At 46.5% G+C, this 26,880-nt stretch overlaps 1 protein-coding gene across 1 annotated transcript in view; it reads right to left on the bottom strand.

Moving 5' to 3' along the window:
- The window catches only part of FBLN5 (fibulin 5), a 51,163-nt gene that overhangs the window by 6,829 nt on the left and 17,454 nt on the right, over positions 1–26,880 (bottom strand). The window contains exons 4-6 of the mRNA XM_040412095.1: positions 26,013–26,258; positions 8,539–8,661; positions 911–1,027 (exon numbers count right to left, since the gene is read on the bottom strand). Of these exons, the coding sequence (XP_040268029.1) occupies positions 911–1,027; positions 8,539–8,661; positions 26,013–26,258 (486 nt within the window). The remainder of the gene's footprint in view (positions 1–910; positions 1,028–8,538; positions 8,662–26,012; positions 26,259–26,880) is intronic.

The following is a 26,880-nucleotide window of genomic DNA, read 5'->3' as shown; positions in this document are numbered from 1 at the left end:
GGTAAAAATACAGCAAGATACCGCAAATCATCTGCAAGGAGGTTCAGACCCCAGATGTGTTTATCCTCCTAAAACATAGGGGCAATACAGCGGCTCCTATCACTTCTGGACCCTGCACGGCTCCCATTGTGCTGCAGAAGATGACCTTCAGTGATCAGTGCACCTTCCAAGTCACAGGCAGCTCTATAGTGCGTGCACCCTGCAAACAGCTCCTATATCTCAGCTTCCTGGACCCATGTAAGTGTCCAATATAAGGGTACATATTCACACTACTGCAAGTCGCGGATCTGCAAAATACACATGAGATCCGTGTGCATCCTACAGCCCCATTGCAACAATGCTTATTCTTGTTTGCAAAACGGGCAAGAATAGGACACGTTCTATCGTTTGCGGTTCGGCCACACAGATGCAGACAGCATATGGATGACATCCGTGTGCTGTCCACAATTTTTGCAAACCCTTAGTAATGAATGTGTGCGATCTGCAATAAACGTGGGCTGAAAATGCAGTTGTGTGAATGCACCCTAAGGGCTCATGCACACAAACGTATATTTTCTTTCTGTGTCCATTCTTTTTGCGGAACGTATGCGGAACCATTCATTTCAATGAAGTTACTCCTATTTGTCCTATTATTGTCCACATTATGGACAAGGAGAAGACTGTTCTGTTAGAGGCCAGATGTTCCGTTCCGCAAAATACGGAATGCACACAGACGTCATTCGTATTTTGTGCGGATCCGTGTTTTGTGGACCGCAAAATACAGATAGTCATGTGCCTGAGCCCTAAATGACAATACATGCGAGCTGTTCCCCAGCCCCGCTATAAATTATCTCAATCCTCCAGTGTAATCCCTGATAACACAGGGCAGGGGTGACTGCAGCGCCCTCTATGGGCTCTACTACCCACCTACCTTGGCACGATCTTCCATCGGGATTCAGCAAAAATCCGGGGTTACAAGTGCAAGAATAGGATCCGGGCACATTGGCACAAAGTTGCTGGCAGTATCCGTAACGGCATTCATCTATGTCTAAAAAATAAAATAAAAAATATATATTCTCTCCAGCATGGCAATAGATTGCAAGCTCCTGTACACAGCTCTGTCTCAGCAAATGAAACCCTAGACTAATAGGCCCTAAACACAGAGGACTGAGGAACAGAATGTCTCTGCAGGTTTACTAATGGTTCTCACTTGGAAAGAGGGAAATTCAGATAATTGCATATAAGACAATTGCTCAATGTAATGATCTAATAATTAAATCTGCTACAAAGGAGAATGACCATAAGAATCTCGTATGTAAATGAAGCTTAAAGGGGTATTCCAAGATTTTAACACTGATGGGCTATCATCAGGATAGGCCACCAGTATCTGATTGGTGAGGGGCCGGCACACCGCTGATCAGCTGTTTTGGGGCAGCTATTGTACCAGAACTACACAGCTCTCCATTGTGCAGTAGGCAGAGCTGGTTACATTCATTTCAATGGGAGCAGCGCTGCAGTAACCAACTCTGTCCACTACACAATGGAAGGAGCTGTAGAGTTCTGGTGCCATAGCTAATGCAAAACAGCCAATTGAAGGGGGTGCAGGGTGTCGGCCCCCTGAAGATCAGATACTGAAGGCCTATCCTGGGGATAGACCATCAATAGTAAAATTCCTTTGAAGAGGTTGTCCCAATATGAAACTTATTTCTGCTGGGACACCCATGGCCACTATAGGAGTGCCAAACGTAGCAGAGTACAGTGCTAGACTACAGGCCCACACGGTTCATACAGGGGGACACGGTGCGTTGCTGTTACACCTAGAGGCTCTGCACCCTCTGCACTTTGATTGACAGGGACAGGCAGTGTAAAGTCATCACACCTGGTCAAAGTGCAGAGCATTTAAACAAGTCTCATCTTGATTGCAAAACTTCCTAAAATCGCGTCACACACTGTATATTAGAGGGGTTATCCAGGACTTCTATATTGACGACCTATCCTCAGGACAGTGGAGGTCTGACTTCCGGCACCCCCACCGATCAGCTGTTTGATGAGGCCACGTCACTCTAGTGGGCGCTGTGGCCTCCTCCTAGGCTAGTGATGTCACGTTCATTGGTCACTGCCACTAGACAATGTATGGCGCCGTGCTTGGTAATCTGTGAGAAGGCCACAGAGCTCACCGGCCTCTCCAAATAGCTGACCAGTGGAGGTGCCAGAAGTAGGAACCCCACAGATATTGAGGACAGGCCATCAATATAAACCCCTGGATACCTGGTTATTAACATCACAGCTGTAAAACGATCTACAAAAATAGCTACTAGTAAAATGTAAGAGCATAATAAATTCAGCCAATAAAGGTAAATCCTCCGTCATCTGATCAGTAACTGTCAAAAGCAGGGATAGAACATAGACCGAGCATAGCACAGACTTTATATATGGTAAGTGGTATATAGCTCCATCTAGTGGAGAAATTGATGTACAGCATGCAATGTACATGATTATATAAAGTGCCATTTATTCCTGGAGGCTGTACATGTGAACAGGGATTTATATACATAATGCAGAGCAAAAACCAGTACATTAAATGGGTTGTCCGGGTTCAGAGCTGAACCCGGACATATCCCCATTTTCGCCCCTCCGGCCCCTCTGATGTTTCTTGCTCAGATTCTCTCCCTTGCCCTGCGCAAGGGCTCTTTTATTTACCATAACACAGTGCCGGGTGGAGGCTTCCACCCAGCAGTGTGTTTGGTGATGTCACCGGCTCTGATGGGCTGGCTTTAGCAATGCCCTAGCAGTTTTACAGGCTAGGGCAGAGCTAAAGCCCACCCATCAGTGCTGGTGACATCACCAGCGTCACTGCTCGGTGGAAGCCTTCACCCGGCAGCCCGAAGGAGATCCCGGTACGTCACCGGAACTCCAGAAAATGCTTTTTCCCTGCGCGATTCAGCGCAGGGCAAAGGAGAGCATTGGAGTATGAACTACTCCGATGCTCAAGTCAGGGGGGCTGCCTGGGTGAAAATGGGGATATGTCCGGGTTCAGCTCTGAACCCGGACAACCCTTTTAAGCATAGTAAGAGTGCCCATTTTGGGCTTAGGAGTCCAGTGGGTGGTCTTTATACAGTCACTGAGTACTTCTGCCCGTATGACTCCGAAGCCCAGAATGAGCAGATATTTAAATAATTAGGGCCTCATGCACATGACCTTAAGTGTTTTCTGGTCTGCAAACTGTAGATCCATAAAACACAGATCCTGGCTGTGTGCATGCTGAATTAGGGTTAGGGTTTTTTTTTTTTTTTTTTAAACTCTTATAGAAATGTCCTATCCTTGTCTGCAAAATGGACAAGAACTGGACATGTTGTATTTTTTGCGGACCAACAGAACTGACAAATGGATGCAGACAGCACACGGTGTGCTGTCTGCATCTTTTGGGGCCCCATTGAAATAAATGGGTCCACATCCGATCTGAAAATAAACGTGGATCTGATGCACACTAAATATATGGTCATGTGCATGAGGCCTTAATACCTTAAACATTTTTATGGATGCAGGTCCCACCTCTGGGACATAATCCAGGTTTATGGAGACAGACAAGGACATTACACTAGGCGGTTTCCATAACCCTTATTCATTTATATGGGGTGTTACAGAACAATGTCTGGATGTGGCGGCCACCGGAACCCGATTCTAGAGATAAGTGCGGATCCCAGAGGTCTGATCCTGTGGATATGTCAAAAATGTGTTAGGCCAGGGATGCTCAACCTACGGCCCTCCAGCTGTTGCAAAACTACAACTCCCAGCATGCCCGAACAGCTATCAGCCTACAGCAGGGCATGGTGGGAGTTGTAGTTTTGAAACAGCTGGAGAGCTGTTTTCTGTACTTTTGCAGAAGTGATGGCTTTGGACCATAATTGACACAAACAGATCCCAACGACTATAATGGGATCTGTTCAGTTTACGTTCTGAAGAACAGTTTTTCAGCGGAGAAAAAAGTCCTGCATGACTTTTCTCTCTGCTATTTTGACAATTTCTGTGATTGAAGCCCCAAAAGGAGCCTTAGCTTAGAGTACCCCTTTATATGTCAACATAATGTTCCTGTCTAACACAGGAAAGAAACTGCGCCACTAGAGCGTTTTCTAGTTCTACAATTTTCTAATAAACTTTACCTTCCAGTTCCTCACCATTTTCAAATCTCTGCTTGCTGTCAGTGAATTAGAAAACACTTGTTTACCTCCAGAGGGAGTAATCCTGTCCATAGCTAGTCCTACCCTCAGCTAATAAGTGGATACAACTGTATCCAGTCCAGACAATGCTCTGTGAGCTGAACAGCCTGGACTCCAGACTGATACATTGTAGCAACTAGCGGACAGATTTGTACTGCTGCTGTATTTAGCTCACAGGGGATTATCCACACTGTGTCCCCCTCTCAGCTGAAAACAGGACCAGCTATGTACAAGTTAGGCCTCTTTCACACTTGCGTTGTCCGGATCCGTTCGTGCACTCCATTTGCCGGTGGTGTCCGCCGGATCCGTAACAACGCAAGTGAACTGAAAGCATTTGAAGACGGATCCGTCTTTAATAGCGTCCTGGGTGCCATAGTAACACTGAACGCATTTTGAAGTCCTGGCTGCCATAGTAGTAGCGGGGAGCGGTATACTTACAGTCCGTACGGCTCCCGGGGCGCTCCAGAATGACATCAGAGCGCCCCATGCGCATGGATGACGTGATCCATGCGACACGTCATCCATGCACGTGGGGCGCCCTGACGTCACTCTGAAGCGCCCGGGGAGCCGCACGGACGGTAAGTACACTGCTCCCCCGCTCCCCACTACACTTTACCATGGCAAACAGGACTTTAGCGTCCTGGCAGCCATGGTAACCATTCAGAAAAAGCTAAACGCCGGATCCGGTAATGCGCCGAAACGACGTTTAGCTTAAGGCCGGATCCGGATTAATGCCTTTCAATGGGCATTAATTCCGGATCCGGCCTTGCGGCAAGTGTTCAGGATTTTTGGCCGGAGCAAAAAGCGCAGCATGCTGCGGTATTTTCTCCGGCCAAAAAACGTTCCGTTCCGGAACTGAAGGAATCCTGATGCATCCTGAACGGATTTCTCTCCATTCAGAATGCATTGGGATAATCCTGATCAAGATTCTTCCGGCATAGAGCCCTGACGACGGAACTCTATGCCGGAACCCAACAACGCAAAGATGTTCTAATTCACTGACAGCAAGTAGAATTTTGAAAATGGTAAATTGAAACGCAGAGCTTTCGATGAATACAACGATTGAGCTCTGTGTACATAAAACTTGTACATGTTATAAATTGTCTGTACCACTCTCCGCCATATAACTAATGGAGGACAGTGAGGATATGTGCGGGGTAACCAGGACGGAAGTGGTTGTGGGGACATGACTGGGAATCTGCAGCACTGTATGACAGTCACCTCTGGAGTTCATGCGTATTATTACAGATGTTACTCTTATTATTGGCAGCAACCTTTTCCCACACAAGACTCGAAACGCAGAAGATCCTATGAGGACATAGTCCTTTTCGTTGTGACTCAGCAGGGGGCGCCTATGAGCACAGAACAATGGTGTGCCTCATCCTGAAAGGATCATTGAGAATATACAAAGGGAGGCAGCAAAAGCGGGACTCTGGGACGGTCACTGCCTACGGTCCAGGGGTTGCGCTTTATTCCTCATGCACACGACCGTTGTTCGGGTCCGCGTCAGAGCCGCAGTTTTTGAGGCTCGGGTGCGGACCCATTCACTTCAATGGGGCCGCAAAAGATGCAAGCACAGATCTTGAAAATGTTGAGGAACAGAAGCACAAAGTTTATTAGAAAATTGCAGAACCTTTCATTATACAAGGATTGTATTTTAAAGTATTCCGGTAACAAGGCATCCGCTGATTTACTGTTAGATTGGCAGGGCTCTGATCGTCTTTTCGCGCTGTGCAGACACGTTTTATCTGGCTCCTGGTCTATTATTAAATCTATTTCCCAGAATACAGATGAAAAGTGCAGACAGACTGTGGGGGGCCCCATCCTGGTCATGGCAGGGGCCGCAGTCTTCCATTAGCAAAGCTTAAACGCCCCTCAGACATCGAATTTATCCATCATGTACTCATTTTATGTTTATCCCGCTTTCTACTCCAGTCACATCTAAGGGTCCATTCACAAGTCAGTGTGTGTTTTGCGGATCCGCAAAACACGGACATCGGCGATGTGCGTTCCGCATTTTGCGGACCGCACATCGCCAGCACTTAATAGAAAATGACTAATCTTGTCCGCAATTGCGGACAAGAATAGGACATGTTCTATATTTTTCAGGATTGGAATTGCGGACCCGGAAGTGCGGATCCGCAATTCCCGATCCGGGCAGCACATCATGCTGCCCCCATAGAAATTAATGGGTCCGCAATTCCGTTCCGCAAAATGCGGAACGAAATTGCGGACGTGTGAATGGACCCTAAAGCTGTAAAGCAACCAGGAAATAGAGCTTATAACTTGACTCTAATTGAGCTACTCAGATCCTAGAACAGTAATGGCTAACCTCCGGCACTCCAGCTGTAGTGAAACTACGACTCCCAGCATGCTCCATTCATTTCTATGGAGTTCTGAGTACAGCCAAGCAAGTGTGCATCTTGGGAGTTGTAGTTTTAACACAGCTGGAGTGCCGGAGGTTAGCTATCACAGTCCTAGAGGAAAGCTTTGGATGAGACTGGAGTGCAAGACATAATTCAAGATCAGTGCAATATAGGACTTCCTCTTAGCTAGCATACTCATCGCCAATAAAAAAAAATGCATGGCAATCCTTCTTTGGGTGCATTTTACGTTTCTTTCATCATGCCCATTTATAAGATACTTAAAAATTGTAGAGAAAAAAAAAGGGCAAAAATATTAAATAAATGTCCTCCTGGGACTGAGCTGGCACCACCCTTTCCACCAGTGCTGCCTGTGGGTAAGGAGCCCCCGGAGCCCCGACCATGGTCTTCCGAAATCCCCCTTGTATGGATCTCAATGATGACTATTAGGATTGGGCTATGCAATTGACGGTCTGGCCATGGTGACCCCTCACTCCTGCAGATGTTGCACCAGCCCAGTCTTCCTCCTCCTCAGTCTGGAGGGTCCAGATGTGATCCCCACAGTTTAGAATCCGTCCTGTAATCTTCAAAGAGAAGCATCTTGAGGAGGAGAGTTCTGTTTAATCTGGAGCCACGGCCGAGAACAAACCAGCAGTAAATCTCATTTATTGGATCCTCCGCAGACTTGAGTCCAAATGAAAGCCGCGGTTTCTGTATACAAATCCAATCGGCACTCAAAATCCCGCAGGCGAACAAGCTGAGGAGGAGACGCCGGCAGGTCTTTATCGGCTCCATGATCAAGATGTATACCCAGAGACGTTCCTTTTGTATCACGCGTCTCTGCTCCACATTTGGTTCTGGTTCACACAGCGTTACTCCAGCACTCAGCAGGATAAAAAAAACGTGGCTGCCTGATCCAGAAAACTGTGCCGCACCTATCCACAGGATGTATACGGCAACTCCATTCACTTCAACTGAGCTGCAATACCAGTCACCACCCATGGACAGGTAGGGTGCTGTGTTTGCTTTAAAGGGCATCTGTCAGCAGTTTTGTACCAATGAAACTGGTTGATCTGTTATATGTGCACTTGGCAGCTGAAGGCATCTGTGTTGGTCACATGTTCATATGTGCCCGCAGTACAGAGAATTTTTTTTAAATATATGCAAATGAGCCTCTAGGAGCAACGGGGGCGTTACCATTACACCTAAAGGCTTTGCTCTCTCTGCAACTGCCACGCCCTCTGCACTTTGACTTTAGGATAAGCCAGGTCCAGCAAATGCGGGCACATATGAACATGGGACCAACACAGATTCCTTCAGCTGCCAAGCGCACATGTAACAGGTCAGCCAGTGTCATAGGTACAAAACTGCTGACAGATGCCCTTTAAAGAAGTAGCTCAATTATTGCTAACATTCCTGGCAGCTGTGTTGTTCCAGGCTTAGAAAAAAATGGCTGCTTTCTTCCAGACCTGTCCATGGGTGGTGCCCGCTACTGCAGATCAGGTCCATTAAAATGAATACAGCTGAGCTGCAGTACCATATGCAACCCAAGAACAAGGTGTGGCGCTGTTTCCAGAAGAAAACAGCCATGTGATGTGCTAATGTCTGTAAAACGGAATATAGTAGCGCTATAAAAGTGAGTAAAATAAGTAAATAAAATGTATTTTTTAAGCCTGGACAACCCTTTAAGCCAGGGATTACTAACCTGCAGCCCTCCAGCTGTTGCAAAACTACAACTCCCATCATGCCCGGACAGCCTACAGCTGTCAGGGCATTCTGGGGGTTTTAATTTTGCAACAACTGAAAGGCCGCGGTTGGGCATTACTTAGTCTCCCAGGCTTTATAGGAGGCACAGCCCCTGATCTTTCCTATTTATTTTTGTTGCACTGAATGGGGGCGTAAAGCTCGGGGAATCACATAAAACATTTACAAGACCCCAATACACAATATCTAGACTATAAAGTGGATAGTGGACTCACCCAGACACTGTCCCTCCAGTAACCAGTATCCCTCCGTGCAGGAGCAGGTGTAGCCGCCCTCCGTGTTTATGCACACCTGGGTGGGGTTACAATGATGGGAGTCGCTCGCACATTCATCGATATCTGCAATGGAGACACAAAGCAGGAGTGTAAAGGGAGGCGGAAAATGTCCAGAAGGCTGGGGTCAGTGTAACGCCAGGCATACACACAAGAGAAGTATCAGCCGAAGTGTGGAAGATGGGACGTCTGTGGGGGGAATCTTTCATACAAATGATCCCACCAGCAGCAGAGGGTAAACTGGATGATCAGAAGAAAAAGAAAAAGGAAAAAAAAAACATGCTGGGCTTGCGCAAAGTGGCAAATGATCGGCTGAATAGGTCCGATCATGCCACACGCTTGTCTTTTTGGCCAATTACCGACAACATTTTTAGGATGGATGACATTTCTTTTGCAAAGGACAGTAGGTCATCCGCCCTCCTGAACGATCGCGTAAAATTTTTAAATGATAGTCGGCTAAAATCGCCATTTCGTCAGAATTAGCTAGTATATGGGAAGCTTAAAGGGGTTGTCCGGAAGCGGTGGTGCTGGATCTCCAAGGTAAGGATTGCTCTTTTATTGCTATTTTGTCCAGTTGCCTACTGAAAGTGGACAACCCCTTTAAGGGTGTCTGATTCCATCAGATAAGCTTGTCCCATAATATCAGGCTACTTTTTGATACATCCATTGCAATACACTGTATGATATAAGGCCCAGTGGCAGTACCTTAAAGGAGCTTTATGCCATGCCCGTGTTAATGATTAAGGGTTTCTACTATATAAATACTTTACTCTGAAAAGATTTCTCATTATTGAAGTACAGTCCTCTACTCTGTTCACAGCCAGAGCTGCATTCACAGTTTATCTACCTACCACAAGCAGCCATACAACCTAACGGTGTAAGCTGGCCATACCTACAGCATTAGACAGCTGAATGCTCGTTCAGCCGACAGCTACAGTTGCAAGAAAAAGTATGTGAACCCTTTGGAATGATATTGATTTCTTCACAAATTAGTCATAAAATGTGATCTGATCTTCATCTAAGTCACAACAATAGACAATCACAGTCTGCTTAAACTAATAACACACAAAGAATTAAATGTTACCATGTTTTTATTGAACCCACCATGTAAACATTCACAGTGCAGGTGGAAAAAGTATGTGAACCCCTAGACTAATGACATCTCCAAGAGCTAATTGGAGCGAGGTGTCAGCCAACTGGAGTCCAATCAATGGGATGAGATTGGAGGTGTTGGTTACAGCTGCCCTGCCCTATAAAAAACACACACCAGTTCTGGGTTTGCTTTTCACAAGAAGCATTGCCTGATGTGAATGAAGCCTCGCACAAAAGAGCTCTCAGAAGACCTACGATTAAGAATTGTTGACTTGCATAAAGCTGGAAAGGGTTATAAAAGTATCTCCAAAAACCTTGCTGTTCATCAGTCCACGGTAAGACAAATTGTCTATAAATGGAGAAAGTTCAGCACTGCTGCTACTCTCCCTAGGAGTGGCCGTCCTGTAAAGATGGCTGCAAGAGCACAGCGCAGACTGCTCAATGAGGTGAAGAAGAATCCTAGAGTGTCAGCTAAAGACTTACAAAAGTCTCTGGCATATGCTAACATCCCTGTTAGCGAATCTACGATACATAAAACACTAAACAAGAATGGATTTCATGGGAGGATACCACAGAGGAAGCCACTGCTGTCCAAAAAAAACATTGCACGTTTACAGTTTGCACACAGATGAAACCAAAGTTGGACAGATGAAACCAAAGTTGAGTTGTTTGGCAGAAACACACAACACTATGTGTGGAGAACAAGAGGCACAGCACACCAACATCAAAACCTCATCCCAACTGTGAAGTATGGTGGTGGGGGCCTCATGGTTTGGGGCTGCTTTGCTGCGTCAGGGCCTGGACGGATTGCTATCATCGAAGGAAAAATGAATTCCCAAGTTTATCAAGACATTTTGCAGGAGAACTTAAGGCCATCTGTCCACCAGCTGAAGCTCAACAGAAGATGGGTGTTGCAACAGGACAACGACCCAAAGCATAGAAGTAAATCAACAACAGAATGGCTTAAACAGAAGAAAATCCGCCTTCTGGAGTGGCCCAGTCAGAGTCCTGACCTCAACCCGATTGAGATGCTGTGGCATGACCTCAAGAAAGCGATTCACACCAGACATCCCAAGAATATTGCTGAACTGAAACAGTTCTGTAAAGAGGAATGGTGAAGAATTACTCCTGACCGTTGTGCACGTCTGAACTGCAACTACAGGAAACGTTTGGTTGAAGTTATTGCTGCCAAAGGAGGTTCAACCAGTTATTAAATCCAAGGGTTCACATACTTTTTCCACCTGCACTGTGAATGTTTACATGGTGTGTTCAATAAAAACATGGTAACATTTAATTCTTTGTGTGTTATTAGTTTAAGCCGACTGTGATTGTCTATTGTTGTGACTTAGATGAAGATCAGATCACATTTTATGACCAATTTGTGCAGAAATCCATATCATTCCAAAGGGTTCACATACTTTTTCTTGCAACTTTATTCTACCCTCTCATACACAGTTGACTGCTCTCAAAAGGGAAAACAAAGGATTGGACATGCTGAAATTCAATATGTCTGATCCTTCCTTTACTGACAAACCCATACACATTAGATGGTTGGCCAGTCCTACTAAAATTGGCAAGTTTGGCTTAAAATATGGCCACCTTTTAGCAAGTACTGTTTTCTGATCTCCCAAAATACCCTGTCCACAGGAAACCAGTCAAATTGTAAATGCAGCTCTGGATGTGACTGGAGTAGAACATTTAATGTACGAGTTAAGTAATATTAATTCAGTTACTTGACTTTATGCTTAGATTGTAACATGACAGACTAAGGGCTCATGCACATATGCGGAACCATTCACTTCAATAGGGCGTAAAAAAAAAAGGAAATCACCCCTTGTGCGTTCAGAGTCCGTAGGTCTGTTCCGCCAAAAAATATAACACGTCCTATTATTGTCCGCATTACGGACAAGGATAGGACTGTTATATTAGGGGCCTTCCATTCTGCAAAATTCGGAATAAACACAGCCGGTATCCATGCTTTGCGGATCCGCGAAACACCAACGGGTGTGTACATGAGCCCTAATCCTGGTGGAGGGTGAGGGTGTATGGCACATTCTGTATACAGCAGGACAATGTAGATGTATACATAATGCTCATAGTCACCCCTGGATATGGACGCGGGTCCCAAATAAGGTGGTATGCATGAAGCTTTGCTCAGACGTTAAACCAACCATCAAAGCAACTCATTACATGGCGTATCCGCCGATATAAACTCGCCGCGTTCCTGCCAATTTGATGTTGCAACAGCAAATCGTGTTTCTTGTATAACATCTAAAAAAAAAAAAATAAGACCTCAGACTCCTGCGTCCAACACATTCCGAAAATATCCTGGCTCCAATCCTCTCTCCAGTCCCCTGCGAGTCCAGGAGGTGGGGGAGGGGCAGAGCTCCCAGGAAAAAAAAATGTTTTCAATGTGAAATCATTTGCTTTCTTAGTTACATTTTTAACCAAAAATTTGCAGTCATTACTACAGAAATATATACACACTTTTCTAGTTTGTCGTTCCTGACTCTATGGCCAGCAGGGGGCGGCAGACAGGGTCACATTCCTTTATAATGTCACTGTGGCGTTATTATGGCCGTGCGGTCTCTGCAATTATCTTGCCATCGACGGACAAGAAACAGCTGGAGAAATAAAGATTCCTAAACTTTATTTGACCACAAAGAAAACCAATATTTCCCAGAGGCAACAGCATCGCCAGAAGGGGACTGCAGCCAAAATATCAGGTTTAGCGCACGACCCTCCATTATATAATTAAGACTTATTTTTTTTTTTAAAGCGATAGTTACAAATATTTTTTCTAAGCAGGAAACCTCACAGGTAGCAGTTGTACTACATTGTGTGCATTGGCATTTTATATAGCAGATACTATTGTAGCTCCAGCTGCTATTTTAGGCCTCATGCACACGGCCGTTGTTTTCGTCCGCATCCGAGCCGCCATTTTGGCGGCTCGGATGCGGACCCATTCACTTCAATGGGGCCGCAAAAGATGCGGACAGCACTCCGTGTGCTGTCCGCATCCGTTGCTCCGTTCCGAGGCCCCGCAAAAAAAAATAACCTGTCCTATTCTTGTCCGCGCTTTGCGGACAAGAATAGGCATTTATATTGAAGGCTGTCCGTGCCGTTCCGCCATCAGTGTTTTGCGGATCCGCAATTTGCGGACCGCAAAACACACCACGGTCGTGTGCATGAGGCCTTATGCTGAGGCCACACCTGGACTTTTTGTGGCACTTTCTCCTTTCTATGGAAAGGCTTCCCTCTGAGTTGTGTTGAAGTCTCGCCAGGCTGCTGGGCTCAAATACAAATGAATGGTGCATGCATGAGATTACAGAACCCGGCAAGACTTCGACACAACTGCCTGGCTTTGTCAGTCAATTATCGGAGAGAGGGCCGGAGCTTGTGTGAAATGGCGCCGTCGTACTGAAACTAAGCTCCCGTTCACTTGATCGGCAGCTAACTAAAACACCGCACTGAGAAAAACGATTACAAAATGTCGTTATTGAGGATCCATTAAATTATAGGAATAAACCACCAACCAGGGTCTATGGGATAAGGCGGAAGAGATTCCTAAGTAATAAGTCAGAGCAACTGGACTTATTGTATTTTCCAGGAGGTCCTCCATGACAGCACTACATGGAGGTTGTCTCCCCCGCCCACTATTGGGACAGGAAACAGAGGTTAAAAGCTCCCCCCCCACCCACCATCACCAGTGTTTTTTCCTGTCCCAATAATGGACAGGGCAGAGAGGGGTCTCTCTTGTAGACCTGTATAAACCTTTTTTTCTTTTCCTATTTTCGCCGGGCTAAAACCCCTATGCTGGGGTCCCTTAGCCTCCCAGCCCTCTCCAGTACCTGTGGGTCACGCGACTCTCGGCTGGAGGCGGGTATACCAGGGGCTGGGAAACGGTAGCCGCAACCCCGCCGGGGCTCTGGGCTGCAGGACGCTCCTCCAGGAGGGATCGCGCGGGAGCCGGAGCGCTTCTCTTCTCGCTTCCGGGTTCGGCGCTGAACCGGAAGTGACGACTAAGCGCCGGCAGAGTGCGCGCATGTGCGTGACCTCAGACGCCGGATCCAGTATGGCGGCGCCCTGCGGTCGGTCCCCAAGCGGCGAGGGACGCTGGAGGCCTAGCGAACGGCCTCGCGTCCATCCAGAATCTGTGGGAGGAGCATCCACGTCAGGAGGGGTAAGTGCCAGTGGCATTTAAAAGTCTGGTTGGGCTAGGTGTCAGTCCCTCAGTCATGGACTCGTCCGGTGTGAGAGAGCAGTCCCCAGACCCTCCTGCCCAGGGACATGTGAGTAACCCAGCACTACATGTGGTGAAGCTGGCGTATGGGATAGTGATAGGCTCAGGGATTTATGGCCTGGTTTCTATCATCATGTCTCCTAGGGAGAGAAAGATCCTACCCTTAAGGTGGACATCAAAAAGAAGCCCAGGAGATGCGCTATTTGCAATAAAAGGCTTCAGGAGTCATATACAAAGAAGCTTTGTACCGATTGTATTAACAAAATGATGAAAGAGGAACAGTCGTCCCTTTTAACGGACATTAGAGCCATCATTAAAGAAGAGGTCAAAGCGTCAGTTTCCTCCTTAATAATGCCTAAGGTGGCTGAACAGACCACCGGGATTAAAAGACCTAGGGAAGTCTTGGAGTCAGACACAGAGGTCATAGAGGTGGAATATTCAGGGGAGGAGGAAGAAGAGGAGTCTTTACCTTCCTCATCCCATGAGGAGAGACGCAAGTACTGCTTCTCAACTGAGGATATGGATTCCCTCCTAACTGCAGTTAGACAGACTATGGATATCTCAGACGAACCAGCTAAGAGATCCATTCAGGAGGAGATGTTTGCTGGCCTGATTACAAAACAGAGGAAGGTGTTCCCTTTAAATTCTAGCCTAAAACAAATGATCCTGGATGAATGGGAGGATGTAGAAAAAAGGCTGTTTATTCCTAGAGAATTTAAAAGCCGTTTATCCTTCGACAAAGAGGACACTAAAATTTGGGAAGAAATCCCCAAAATCGACACCCCGGTCGCAAGGGTAGCTAAAAAAACAGCGATCCCATTCGAAGACTCCTCCCAGCTGAAAGACCCCATGGACCGCAAAGCCGATGGTCTCCTGAGGAAATCTTGGGAAGCTTCTGCGGCCTTAATGTCTACTAACGTGGCAGCTACTTCAGTGGCTAGGTCCCTTTTATTGTGGTTATCTCAGCTGGAGAATCATTTGTCAATGGGAACTCCCAGGGAGGACATTTTGGAGACTATCCCGCTCCTAAAGATGGCGACAGCCTTTACAGCGGACGCCTCAGCAGAGTCAGTCAGGTTCGCAGCTAAAGGCCGGGCCCTTCTGAACACAGCAAGAAGGGCTTTGTGGCTGAAGAACTGGTCTGGTGATCTCACCTCAAAGAATAAGCTATGTGAAATCCCCTTCTCAGGATCATACGTGTTCGACCCTAGTCTGGACAAAATTCTGGAGAAGGCCTCAGATAAAAAGATAGGTTTTCCTGAGACTAAAACTAAGAAGACACAGTTTTTTCGTAAAAAATTCCAGCCAAAAAACCAAACGTATAAGGATAAGGGGAAGTCGGGGAGATGGTCCTATCCTAAAGAAGGTAAGGGCAGAGGATTTCTGCTTAATCCCAACACTTCCCAGGACAAACAATGACGCCAGACCAGTCGGGGGGAGATTAAGATCCTTTCTCCCAGCATGGAGCCAGGTAACTCAGAACCCTTGGGTGCTCCAAATTATTCAAGAAGGGTACAAGATAGAATTTACTGTATATACTCGAGTATAAGACGAGTTTTTTGGCACATATTTTTGTGCTCAAAAAGCCTCCTCGTCTTATACTCGAGTCTAGTCTAGCTCCGGTAATACAGGCAGTGCGGGGGGCGGCGCTCACTCACTGACGTCACGCGCCTGCGCCGCCTAGTGGGAGAAGGCGCGTGACGTCAGTGAGTGGATGGCACTGTAGGGAGATCTGTGGATGGCACTGTAGGGAGATCTGTGGATGGCACTGTAGGGGGATCTGTGGATGGCACTGTAGGGAGATCTGTGGATGGCACTGTAGGGGGATCTGTGGATGGCACTGTAGGGGGATCTGTGGATGGCAGTGCCAGCCACAGATCCCCCTACAGTGCCATCCACAGATACCCCCTCCCCTAAACAGTGCCATCATGGCACTGTTTAGGGGAGGGGGGATCTGTGGATGGCACTGTAGGGGGATCTGTGGATGGCACTGTAGGGAGATCTGTGGATGGCACTGTAGGGGGATCTGTGGATGGCACTGTAGGGGGATCTGTGGATGGCACTGTAGGGGGATCTGTGGATGGCAGTGCCAGCCACAGATCCCCCTACAGTGCCATCCACAGATACCCCCTCCCCTAAACAGTGCCATCATGGCACTGTTTAGGGGAGGGGGGATCTGTGGATGGCACTGTTTAGGGGGGGATCTGTGGATGGCACTGTTTAGGGGGGAGATCTGTGGATGGCTCCCTGTATTTAATGCAGAGTGTGTGTGTATATAATGCACACACTCTGCATTAAATACAGGGAGTCACCCTCTTGCAGATGTGTGTATATAATGTAGAGTGTGTGCATTATATACACATACACTCTGCATTATAGCTGCATTTCCCACCCTAGTCTTATACTCGAGTCAATAATTTTTCCCATTTTTTGGGGGAAAAATTAGGGGCTCGGCTTATACTCGGGTCGGCTTATACTCGAGTATATACGGGTATATCTATTCCGCAAAACAAATTTGTGCTAACAGGGTACAGAGGAGGTACACAACAGGAAAATCTTTTAAAAGACGTCGCAAAATTAAAAAATCTAGGTGCAGTGACTCGCGTCCCTGCGGGTCAGGAAGGCAGGGGCTTCTATTCAAGGTTATTCCTGGTCAAAAAGCCAGATGGTTCTTTCAGAACTATAATCAACCTAAAACCTCTAAACGTCTTCATAAAGTACCGTCGTTTCAAGATGGAATCAATAAGATCAACAACACCCCTCATTTCTCAGGGAGCGGTAATGTGCACCTTAGACTTAAAAGATGCATATTACCATGTACCAATACATCCGGACCACCAAAAATTCCTAAGATTTGCAGTAAGGGAAGCAGACAGAGTAAACCATTATCAGTTTCAGTGCCTGCCCTTTGGGATATCAACAGCCCCCCGGGTGTTCACAAAATTGATAATAGAGATAGTGGCCTTCCTCAGACTGAAGGGAATAAAGATTGTACCTTATCTAGACGATCTCCTCCTAACCTCAGACTCTGCACCGGTTCTAGCGTCACAAACACAGACAACAATATCCCTCTTACAGGATCTCGGCTGGATCATAAATTGGGAAAAATCGGACCTAGTACCAGAGACCAAGAAGATCTTCCTGGGAACACTACTAGATTCGAACCTACAGAGGTCTTTCCTTCCACCTCAAAAACAACAAAACCTTGTCAAGAAATTGAGAGCATTTCAGGGGAAATCAGTGTGCACCATCAGAAATGCCATGAGCATTCTGGGCCTGATGACATCTTGCATATTCACAGTACCGTGGAGTCAACATCACACGAGAGTCCTACAGAAGATGATTCTATCAGTCTGGGACGGAGAGACCACCGATCCATAGACCGGAAGATCCTTATAAAGGAGAATGCTCGGAGATCCCTGAATTGGTGGCAGACATCAAGCAACCTATCAAAAGGCGTCTCCTGGAATCTAAATCCGTACGTCGTTGTAACTACAGATGCCAGCCAACAAGGTTGGGGGGCAAAGGTTGGAATCTACTACTTCCAAGGAACCTGGAGCCAGACCATAAAAAACAGGTCTTCAAACTTCAGAGAACTTCAGGCCGTTTGGGAAACTCTCAGACAGAGTCAGGATCTTCTGAGTGGACAGAACATACGAATCCTGTCAGACAACATGACAGCAGTCTCTTTCCTCAGACATCAGGGAGGAACAAGATAACCTCTCCTCCAGAATCTAACAAACAAGATTTTTTCCTGGGCAGAGGAGAATGTGCTGTCAATCTCAGCAGTACACCTACAGGGTTCAAAAAACCAGTCGGCAGATTTCCTCAGCAGACACTTTATAGATCCAAACGAGTGGACTTTGAACAGACAGGTGTTTCTAGAGTTGACAGCCTCATGGGGATATCCGGACATCGACCTCTTTGCTTCAAGGGAGAATACTCAAACAACCTCCTTCTCCCGGAATCCTGCCGATCACCCCACGGCCGTAGACGCTCTATCTCAATCCTGGAACATGAAGCTGGCGTATGCGTTTCCTCCTTTCCCTCTGATTTCAGTAGCCCTAAAGAAGATCAGCAGGGAATCGGCCAAAGTGAGCTTCATAGCTCCCTTTTGGCCAAAACAAGCCTGGTTCCCGGTCCTGTCCTCTCTGAGTCAAGAAGAACCGATTCCCCTCCCTCTCAGGCCAGACCTCTTACATCAGGGTCCAATATGGAATCCGGAAATAAACAGGCTGAAATTAACAGCGTGGCTTCTGAAAGGGACTTGTTAAGATTACAGGGGTTCTCAGAAGAAGTAATAGCCACTATTCAGAGAGGCCATAAACAGGTGACCTCGGCGATTTATAATAAAATCTGGAAAAAATTCTGCTCCTGGATGGCGCTGAGAGGGAAGAATCCTCTACTCCCGAGTGTGGGAGATATTCTTGATTTCCTCCAGGAAGGGTTTAACATGGGTCTAAGGCCCAGTACCCTTAAGGTCCAAACTGCAGCCTTAAGTTGGTTTCTAAACTACTCCCTGTCAGAAAATCGATGGGTAAGCAGGTTCTTAAAGGCAACCACACGGATTAGGCCAACACTAAGGTCCCCGGTCCCTCCCTGGGATCTGTCGCTAGTTCTTAATGCCTTAACAAAATCACCTTTTGAACCCCTACACGAGAGTAGCCTAAGAAACCTGACCTTAAAAATGATGTTCTTAGTGGCTATCACATCAGCCCGTAGGCTAGGGGAGATCCAGGCTCTCACCATCCGTGAACCGTACCTTACAATCTGTGAAGATAGAGTCATATTAAGGCTAGACCCGTCCTTTATACCGAAGGTAGCTTCTTCCTTTCATCGTAACCAGGAGATAGTACTACCAACTTTCTTCACAGACCCAAAGACCGAAAGGGAGAAGGAGTTCCATCTTCTAGACGTCAGACGTTCTCTCCTTTTCTACCTAGACGTTACCAGTACCTTTAGAGTGGACTCAAATCTGTTTATTCAATTTTCAGGCCGCAATAAAGGCAAGAAAGCTTCTAAAGCAACCTTAGCTAGATGGATTAAGATAGTCATTAAAGAGGCCTATCAGAGCCAGGAACTTCCCTGTCCCCAGGAGATTAGGGCTCATTCAACGAGAGCAGTCTCGGCTTCATGGGCCGAACATGCGAATGCTTCTATCGACCAGATATGTAGAGCAGCCGCCTGGGCAAGCTCCCAAACCTTTTGTAAGCATTACAGATTAAATGTGTCAGGGAATATTGACCAGTCTTTTGGACGTAAAGTTCTTCAGGCTGCGGTCCCTCCCTAGTTATTGGATTACTTTGGTATTCCTACTCCATGTAGTGCTGTCATGGAGGACGTCCTGGAAAGTAAGTATTAGTCTTACCGGTAATGATGTTTCCAGGAGTCCGACATGACAGCACTGGTAGTTCCCTCCCTAATGGTTAGAGTAATCTTCCTTTTACTTTTTCTTTTGTACTATGTTACCCATTATTGTGTGATAATCTATAAAACACTGGTGATGGTGGGTGGGGGGGGGAGCTTTTAACCTCTCTGTTTCCTGTCCCAATAGTGGGCGGGGGAGACAACCTCCATGTAGTGCTGTCATGTCGGACTCCTGGAAACATCATTACCGGTAAGACTAATTCTTACTTTTTCTACAAGATGTTTTGCTACTCACCAAACTGGAGTTCTCAATTAGAATGGCTTGGATAAGAAACCTCCAGCATTAAATACTTGCGGTTTGCCCTTCAGGCATGGAGGTAAGGTGTTGATTGCATTTGCAGGACTAAAGCTATTACTTGTGATTAAACAGTTACGGGGGAACCAAAAGGCGGAGCAAATCAGTGACACGGAGCCCTGTCCACAAAAGGTGGACTATAGTGGATACTGACGGTAGCATCCGTGAATAAGGGAGATAAATATCTCCATCGGTATCATGTAGTACAAATGTGGCGAAACTGATGAAGAACGGGATGAAGGCCCTGTAAATAAGAGTAGTGAAAACTCCTACTTGGCACATTATATTAATGGAATTGTTACGGACAAGTGAACGGACATGGTTGTGGAATCACTGTGCCAAGTAACCAGTTTGACGTTGGGCCAAACCCTAAGGGCATTAATCTAGTACTCCCCTGGTATTCACCCTTTAACCCCTTTGCAGGGATGTGGACTTCGCAGCAGGGGAAAAACCGGTCTGCTACCCAGGGCCGGTGCAACCATATAGGCGAACTAGGCGTTCGCCTAGGGCGCCGGCCTGCTGGTGGGCTCCCCCTGACTGGGGCTGCAGCCCTGGGCGAGCGGCTCTTGAGCCGCCCCCAGCGCCCTTACAGGGGGGCCAGGAGGTGGAGGTCCTTCTTAAATATGGCAGAGCAGGCATCTGCTTACCCTTGCCTGCTCTGCCAGTAAATTACTGGAGGAGAGGAGGCGGGGGGCAAGGGAGGCTGTTCTAGCAGCTCCCCCACTCCTCCCTCGTGCGCCCTCTGTGATGCTGGAATATGACGTCATTCCAGCCCCGGCATACTAAACGGCGCGCTGGAGGACTGAGGAGCTGCACCACACTGGACCCCAGGGAGGTGAGTGTTTAAGTGTTTGACTGAGTGAGTGTCTGTCTGTGTATTTATGTCAGTGAGTGAGTGTCTGTCTGTCTTTCAGTCAGTGAGTGAGTGTCTGCCTGTGTATTTATGTCAGTGAGTGAGTGTATGTATGTCTGTCTTTCTATCATTGAGTGTCTGTGTGGGTTTGTTTGTCTGTCTGTCAGTGAGTTTCTGTGTGTGTTTCAGTGAGTGTCTGTGAGTGCGTGTCTGTCTGTCTGTCAGTGAGTGAGTGACATGAGGGGGCGGCAAAATGGATCTTTGTCTAGGGCGGCAAAAATCCTTGCACCGGCCCTGCTGCCACCTCCTGGTCAGCTGACCCACACATGTCAGAGGCACAGACTAGGCACTAATACCGAACCAGGTAGAATACAGGTAAGAGACAAAACACGGAGAACTAGCAAACAGACTTCAGGAACCCAGGTATACAGATACAGGAACCCATTCATACATAGTGAATACCTGCGCAGTACCGTAACAAGATGGACTCCAGGAAACCATACAAACTTAGCGAATACTGGATGGCAGTGGTTAAGCCGTCTAGGCAGAAGGATGCAAAAGGCATTCACACTGTCGCTAAAGGACACAGTTCAGACACAGCGGTACATTACTCTAGCAGAACACATCCAGCCCATGACAAGATCAACATATGAGCCCTAAGGCGTATGACACTAGGCCAGAAACCAGAAAGATCCAGACACAAACTTGAGATATAAACTCCAACACAAAGCAAAGACTGTCTCCAACAGGATTAAAGCAGGACATGACATGTTGCGCAACCAGGAGAAGTCGCAGAACTCCATATATCAGTCTGACACAGAGCTCAGGACTATAATGCAGACACACACACACAGTAAGGAAAAAATTAACCCTCGCAATACAATTCACACCACAAGTAACCGACTCCAGGATACACGGACCAGTGGCAAGATGAACTGCCAACACAAAGGGGGTCATTTACTAACAGTTTTACATATTTATTTAGGTGCAAAATCGTCACACAAACCCTTTTTTGCAATGTTTTTAAAGGCCTGTTCGACAATATTTGTCGCACAGGCATTTTTAGGCCGCGTTCGACAGAACAGAGTGTTGAGGGAGTGATGGAGGCGGGGGAAAAAGGCGTAAAAGTAGGCAAAAAACGACGCCAGCCAGGATCTGAAGTAGTTTCTTCAGCAGACGTACAGACTACCAAAGATGTGCCTAATTTATGACAAGGTGCACCCCCCATCATAAACTAGGCCGACCATAAATAGAAGCAAAAAGACAGAAAAAAATGGCTCCAATTGAAAATCAACAAGCTACCGACGCTGGCACAAGTGACGTGCCATTGTAACAGGAATCAATGGAAGTTGGCATATGAATGATGTGGTAATACCCGTCAGAGAGAGGAATGTGGCGGCAGGTGACGGTGGATGCAGATGTCACAATCAGGTCCAGGATGAATGAGAACGTGGTCAGAAAATATATAGCGAAGATGAATGTGCAGGTATATAAGGTGTTGGGGGGGGACACCCCTTGTCGTGTCCTAATGTGAGTGAAAAAACGTATAATGTCTTGGAACTAACACCTCCCCAAATTAATATACACTGCGACCAGTGGTCAAGGGAGAGGCATATGTCTATATACTGTGTGAAGGATCATAAAAAGCAGGTGAATGAAAATTGCTTATTTAAAAAAAATGGATACATATGCAAATTAACCTGAGATGTGTCCTGTACGTGAGATGAGTCAGGGACAGGATTCATCTCGGTAATTTGCATATGTATCAAATCAGTTTTTTTCACACAATAAAAGCACACAGAGCTATGGGGACTGGATATTGCGGATGTGCTAGCGGCCATCTAGCAACCCATGGCCTCAGCTCTATACACAAAATCCCATTGACAGGTTCCCTTTAAGACCACCCAGTCTGACAGTCCCCAATCAGAAGATTCAATGGCTCTCCCGAAACAGCAGATCGGTGGAGTTGCCAGGTGTCAGACCCCCACCGATCTGATATTGATGCGAGTGAGAGAGAATGTGAGAGGTGAATGGTCTGGGGTTTTAGTACAGGCATTCGTGTACAGGGAGTGCAGAATTATTAGGCAAGTTGTATTTTTGAGGATTAATTTTATTATTGAACAACAACCATGTTCTCAATGAACCCAAAAAACTCATTAATATCAAAGCTGAATATTTTTGGAAGTAGTTTTTAGTTTGTTTTTAGTTTTAGCTATTTTAGGGGGATATCTGTGTGTGCAGGTGACTATTACTGTGCATAATTATTAGGCAACTTAACAAAAAACAAATATATACCCATTTCAATTATTTATTTTTACCAGTGAAACCAATATAACATCTCAACATTCACAAATATACATTTCTGACATTCAAAAACAAAACAAAAACAAATCAGTGACCAATATAGCCACCTTTCTTTGCAAGGACACTCAAAAGCCTGCCATCCATGGATTCTGTCAGTGTTTTGATCTGTTCACCATCAACATTGCGTGCAGCAGCAACCACAGCCTCCCAGACACTGTTCAGAGAGGTGTACTGTTTTCCCTCCTTGTAAATCTCACATTTGATGATGGACCACAGGTTCTCAATGGGGTTCAGATCAGGTGAACAAGGAGGCCATGTCATTAGATTTTCTTCTTTTATACCCTTTCTTGCCAGCCACGCTGTGGAGTACTTGGACGCGTGTGATGGAGCATTGTCCTGCATGAAAATCATGTTTTTCTTGAAGGATGCAGACTTCTTCCTGTACCACTGCTTGAAGAAGGTGGCTTCCAGAAACTGGCAGTAGGACTGGGAGTTGAGCTTGACTCCATCCTCAACCCGAAAAGGCCCCACAAGCTCATCTTTGATGATACCAGCCCAAACCAGTACTCCACCTTTCTGGCGTCTGAGTCGGACTGGAGCTCTCTGCCCTTTACCAATCCAGCCACGGGCCCATCCATCTGGCCCATCAAGACTCACTCTCATTTCATCAGTCCATAAAACCTTAGAAAAATCAGTCTTGAGATATTTCTTGGCCCAGTCTTGACGTTTCAGCTTGTGTGTCTTGTTCAGTGGTGGTCGTCTTTCAGCCTTTCTTACCTTGGCCATGTCTCTGAGTATTGCACACCTTGTGCTTTTGGGCACTCCAGTGATGTTGCAGCTCTGAAATATGGCCAAACTGGTGGCAAGTGGCATCTTGGCAGCTGCACGCTTGACTTTTCTCAGTTCATGGGCAGTTATTTTGCGCCTTGGTTTTTCCACACGCTTCTTGCGACCCTGTTGACTATTTTGAATGAAACGCTTCATTGTTCGATGATCACGCTTCAGAAGCTTTGCAATTTTAAGAGTGCTGCATCCCTCTGCAAGATATCTCACTATTTTTGACTTTTCTGAGCCTGTCAAGTCCTTCTTTTGACCCATTTTGCCAAAGGAAAGGAAGTTGCCTAATAATTCTGCACACCTGATATAGGGTGTTGATGTCATTAGACCACACCCCTTCTCATTACAGAGATGCACATCACCTAATATGCTTAATTGGTAGTAGGCTTTCGAGCCTATACAGCTTGGAGTAAGACAACATGCATAAAGCGGATGATGTGGTCAAAATACTAATTTGCCTAATAATTCTGCACTCCCTGTAGTCCTATATTTGTCATATTGCTTTTTTTTTTTTAACTATGGTGAAAGTACTGGAAAGAAAAACTGCGCCAACTGGAGCCAAAACAAGCAGCCGTGTCAGTCTTAATGAGCGTTGAGCTCTCCAAAAACTGCGAGTAATTTGGGAAACTCTAGAGACACCTGGAGAGCGCTCAACCCCAATAAGTCATCGTCTGTCTGCATTTTCTCCGCTGCGTCTCAGTCAGGTCTGATAATACAGGGAATGGGGAGTTTGGGTTCTGAGGGAGAACTGGACACAACCCCAAAACAGCGTGCTGGATATTGCTAAATGTCAGGTGAGCTCAGCAGAATGGCTGAAGTCTGAAAACTTCATCTTAAGGAAGGGGCTCACTGCAGGAGGAAAGGGGTTTAACACTGCAAGAAAAGAAGTCTACACAGCAGGGGCGGGGCTTATTACAAGCGGAAAAAAGGTCTACTCAGCAGGGGAGGGGCTTATTACAAGAAAAATGTCTACAGAGCAGGGGCGGGCTTATTACAAGAAAAATGTCTACAGAGCAGGGGCGGGGCTTATTACAAGAGGAAAATGTCTACAGAGCAGGGGTGGGGCTTAATGGAGAAGGAAAAAAGTTAAACACAGCAGTGAAGGGGGCTTATTATAGAAGAAAAGGTCTCTACAGCAGGAGAGGGGTTTATTACAGAAGGAGAGGTTTACCACCAGGGGTGGGGCTTAAAGGAGTTGTCTCACCTCGGAAATTGGGGGCATATCGCTAGTAGGCTTGAACGAATCGACCTTCGGGTCATAGATTCGAAGTCGATTCATTCAAATCCTTAGATTTTAATGATTTTTCCGTACAGCATTAAAATGTATTGGCTCTGTGGAGCCAAACTTAGTCTCGCCCGAAATTGTGCGAGACTTCGGTGAATTACTACTGTATTCATATCTGCAAAAACAATTTAAAATATGAATCCGAAGTGGGCTTTGGTACAGAGTTACCAAAGCCCACTAGTAAAGTCTGTACAGTAAAGTGAAGGAGGGCACACCATGCATGTGGGGCTAACCTCCATTCATTCGTATGGGAGCGCCAAAAATAGCCAAGTGCTGGCTAGGCTATTTCTATCAGCCTCCATAGAAGTAAAAGGAGCAGTGGCCGTGCATGGTGCACTTCCGATTCATTTCATTTGGAACTACCAAAAATAGCTAACTGTGCCGCTCTGCTATTTTCGGCGCTCCCATAGAAATGAATGGAGAGCAGCTACGCATTCGCAGTGCACCCTCCTTCACTTTGCAGGCTCTGTTCTAAAGACCCACACCTATCAGACATTGGGGGTATATCCTAGCAATATGCCCCCAATGTCTGTGGTAAGACAACCGCTTTAATACAGGAAAGAGGTTTAACACAGCACGGAAGGGGGCTTATTAAAGAAGGAAAGTGTTCTACAAAAGGAGTGGAGGGGCTTATTAAAGAAGGAAAGTGTTCTACAAAAGGAGTGGGGGGGCTTATTACAGGAGGAAAGAGGTCTGCACAGCAGGGGAGGGGCTTATTACAGGAGGAAAGAGGTCTGCACAGCCGGGGAGGGGCTTATTACAGGAGGAAAGAGGTCTGCAGGGGAGGGGCTTATTACAGGAGGAAAGAGGTCTGCACAGCCGGGGAGGGGCTTATTACAGGAGGAAAGAGGTCTGCAGGGGAGGGGCTTATTACAGGAGGAAAGAGGTCTGCACAGCCGGGGAGGGGCTTATTACAGGAGGAAAGAGGTCTGCACAGCAGGGGAGGGGCTTATTACAGAAGGAACGGTCTACACAGCAGGAGAGGGGCTTAATACAGAAGGAACGGTCTACACAGCAGGGGAGGGGCCTATTACAGAAGGAAAGAGGTTAGGAGAAATCACTGATTATTACAGTCACTTACCAACACAATGACTGTTCTCATCCATTTGGTATCCAAAGCGACAGATAAGTGGTCGTGCTGGCGATGGGAAGTTGGACGCCGTAAGAGGTGGAGCCAGAGGGGAGGCAGCAGCAGGAAGAAAGGGGTTTCGGTAGGGTGACCTGTATAATGTGTTTGTCCTGGGGATACAGAGGTAGCCTCCATTTTGATTCACGCACATCATATCTCCACGGCAGGCGTCCGCGATGATCCGACATTCGTCTATGTCTAGAGACAGAATCACAGTGAGTTGTAGGTTGGCAATTACCCACCTGCTTTCTGACAGTCAGTCTATAAAAACAGCTCATCATCAGCAGTGTACATACCACATAAGTGGACCCTACATCTAATATTGGGCCCTTTATTTATTTTTTTATTCTTGTCCATCTTCCCCCTTCTACTACTGTCTGGAACTTATCAAGAAAAGAAGGAAGTAACTCCAGGATCAGACTACACAGGGTTTGTTTGTAGACTGTAACCATGGAGACACCTAGCTCTGCCTAGAAGTGGTAAGAGGTTATGAATCACCACCGTTTGCAAAGAGTTATATATTGTATATATTATAATTTAGGGTCCATTCAAACGTCCGCAAAATGGGTCCGCATCCGTTCCGCAATTTTGCCAAACAGGTGCGGACCCATTAATTTTCAATGGGGCCGGAATGTGCTGTCCGCCTCCGCATTTGCGGATCTGCACTTCCGTTCCATCAAAAAATAGAACATGTCCTATTATTGTCCGCAATTACGGACAAGAAAAGGCATTTTCTATGAGAGAGCCGGTGATGTGCGGTCCGGAAAATGCGGAACGCACATTGCCGGTATCCGTGTTTTGCAGATCCACAATTTGCGGA

Source organism: Bufo bufo, chromosome 11 (assembly GCF_905171765.1).
Source record: "Bufo bufo chromosome 11, aBufBuf1.1, whole genome shotgun sequence".
In the NCBI taxonomy this organism is placed as follows: Eukaryota; Metazoa; Chordata; class Amphibia; order Anura; family Bufonidae; genus Bufo; species Bufo bufo.
The sequence above is the reverse complement of the archived record's forward strand: the minus strand, read 5'-3'. Positions and strand labels throughout refer to the sequence as shown.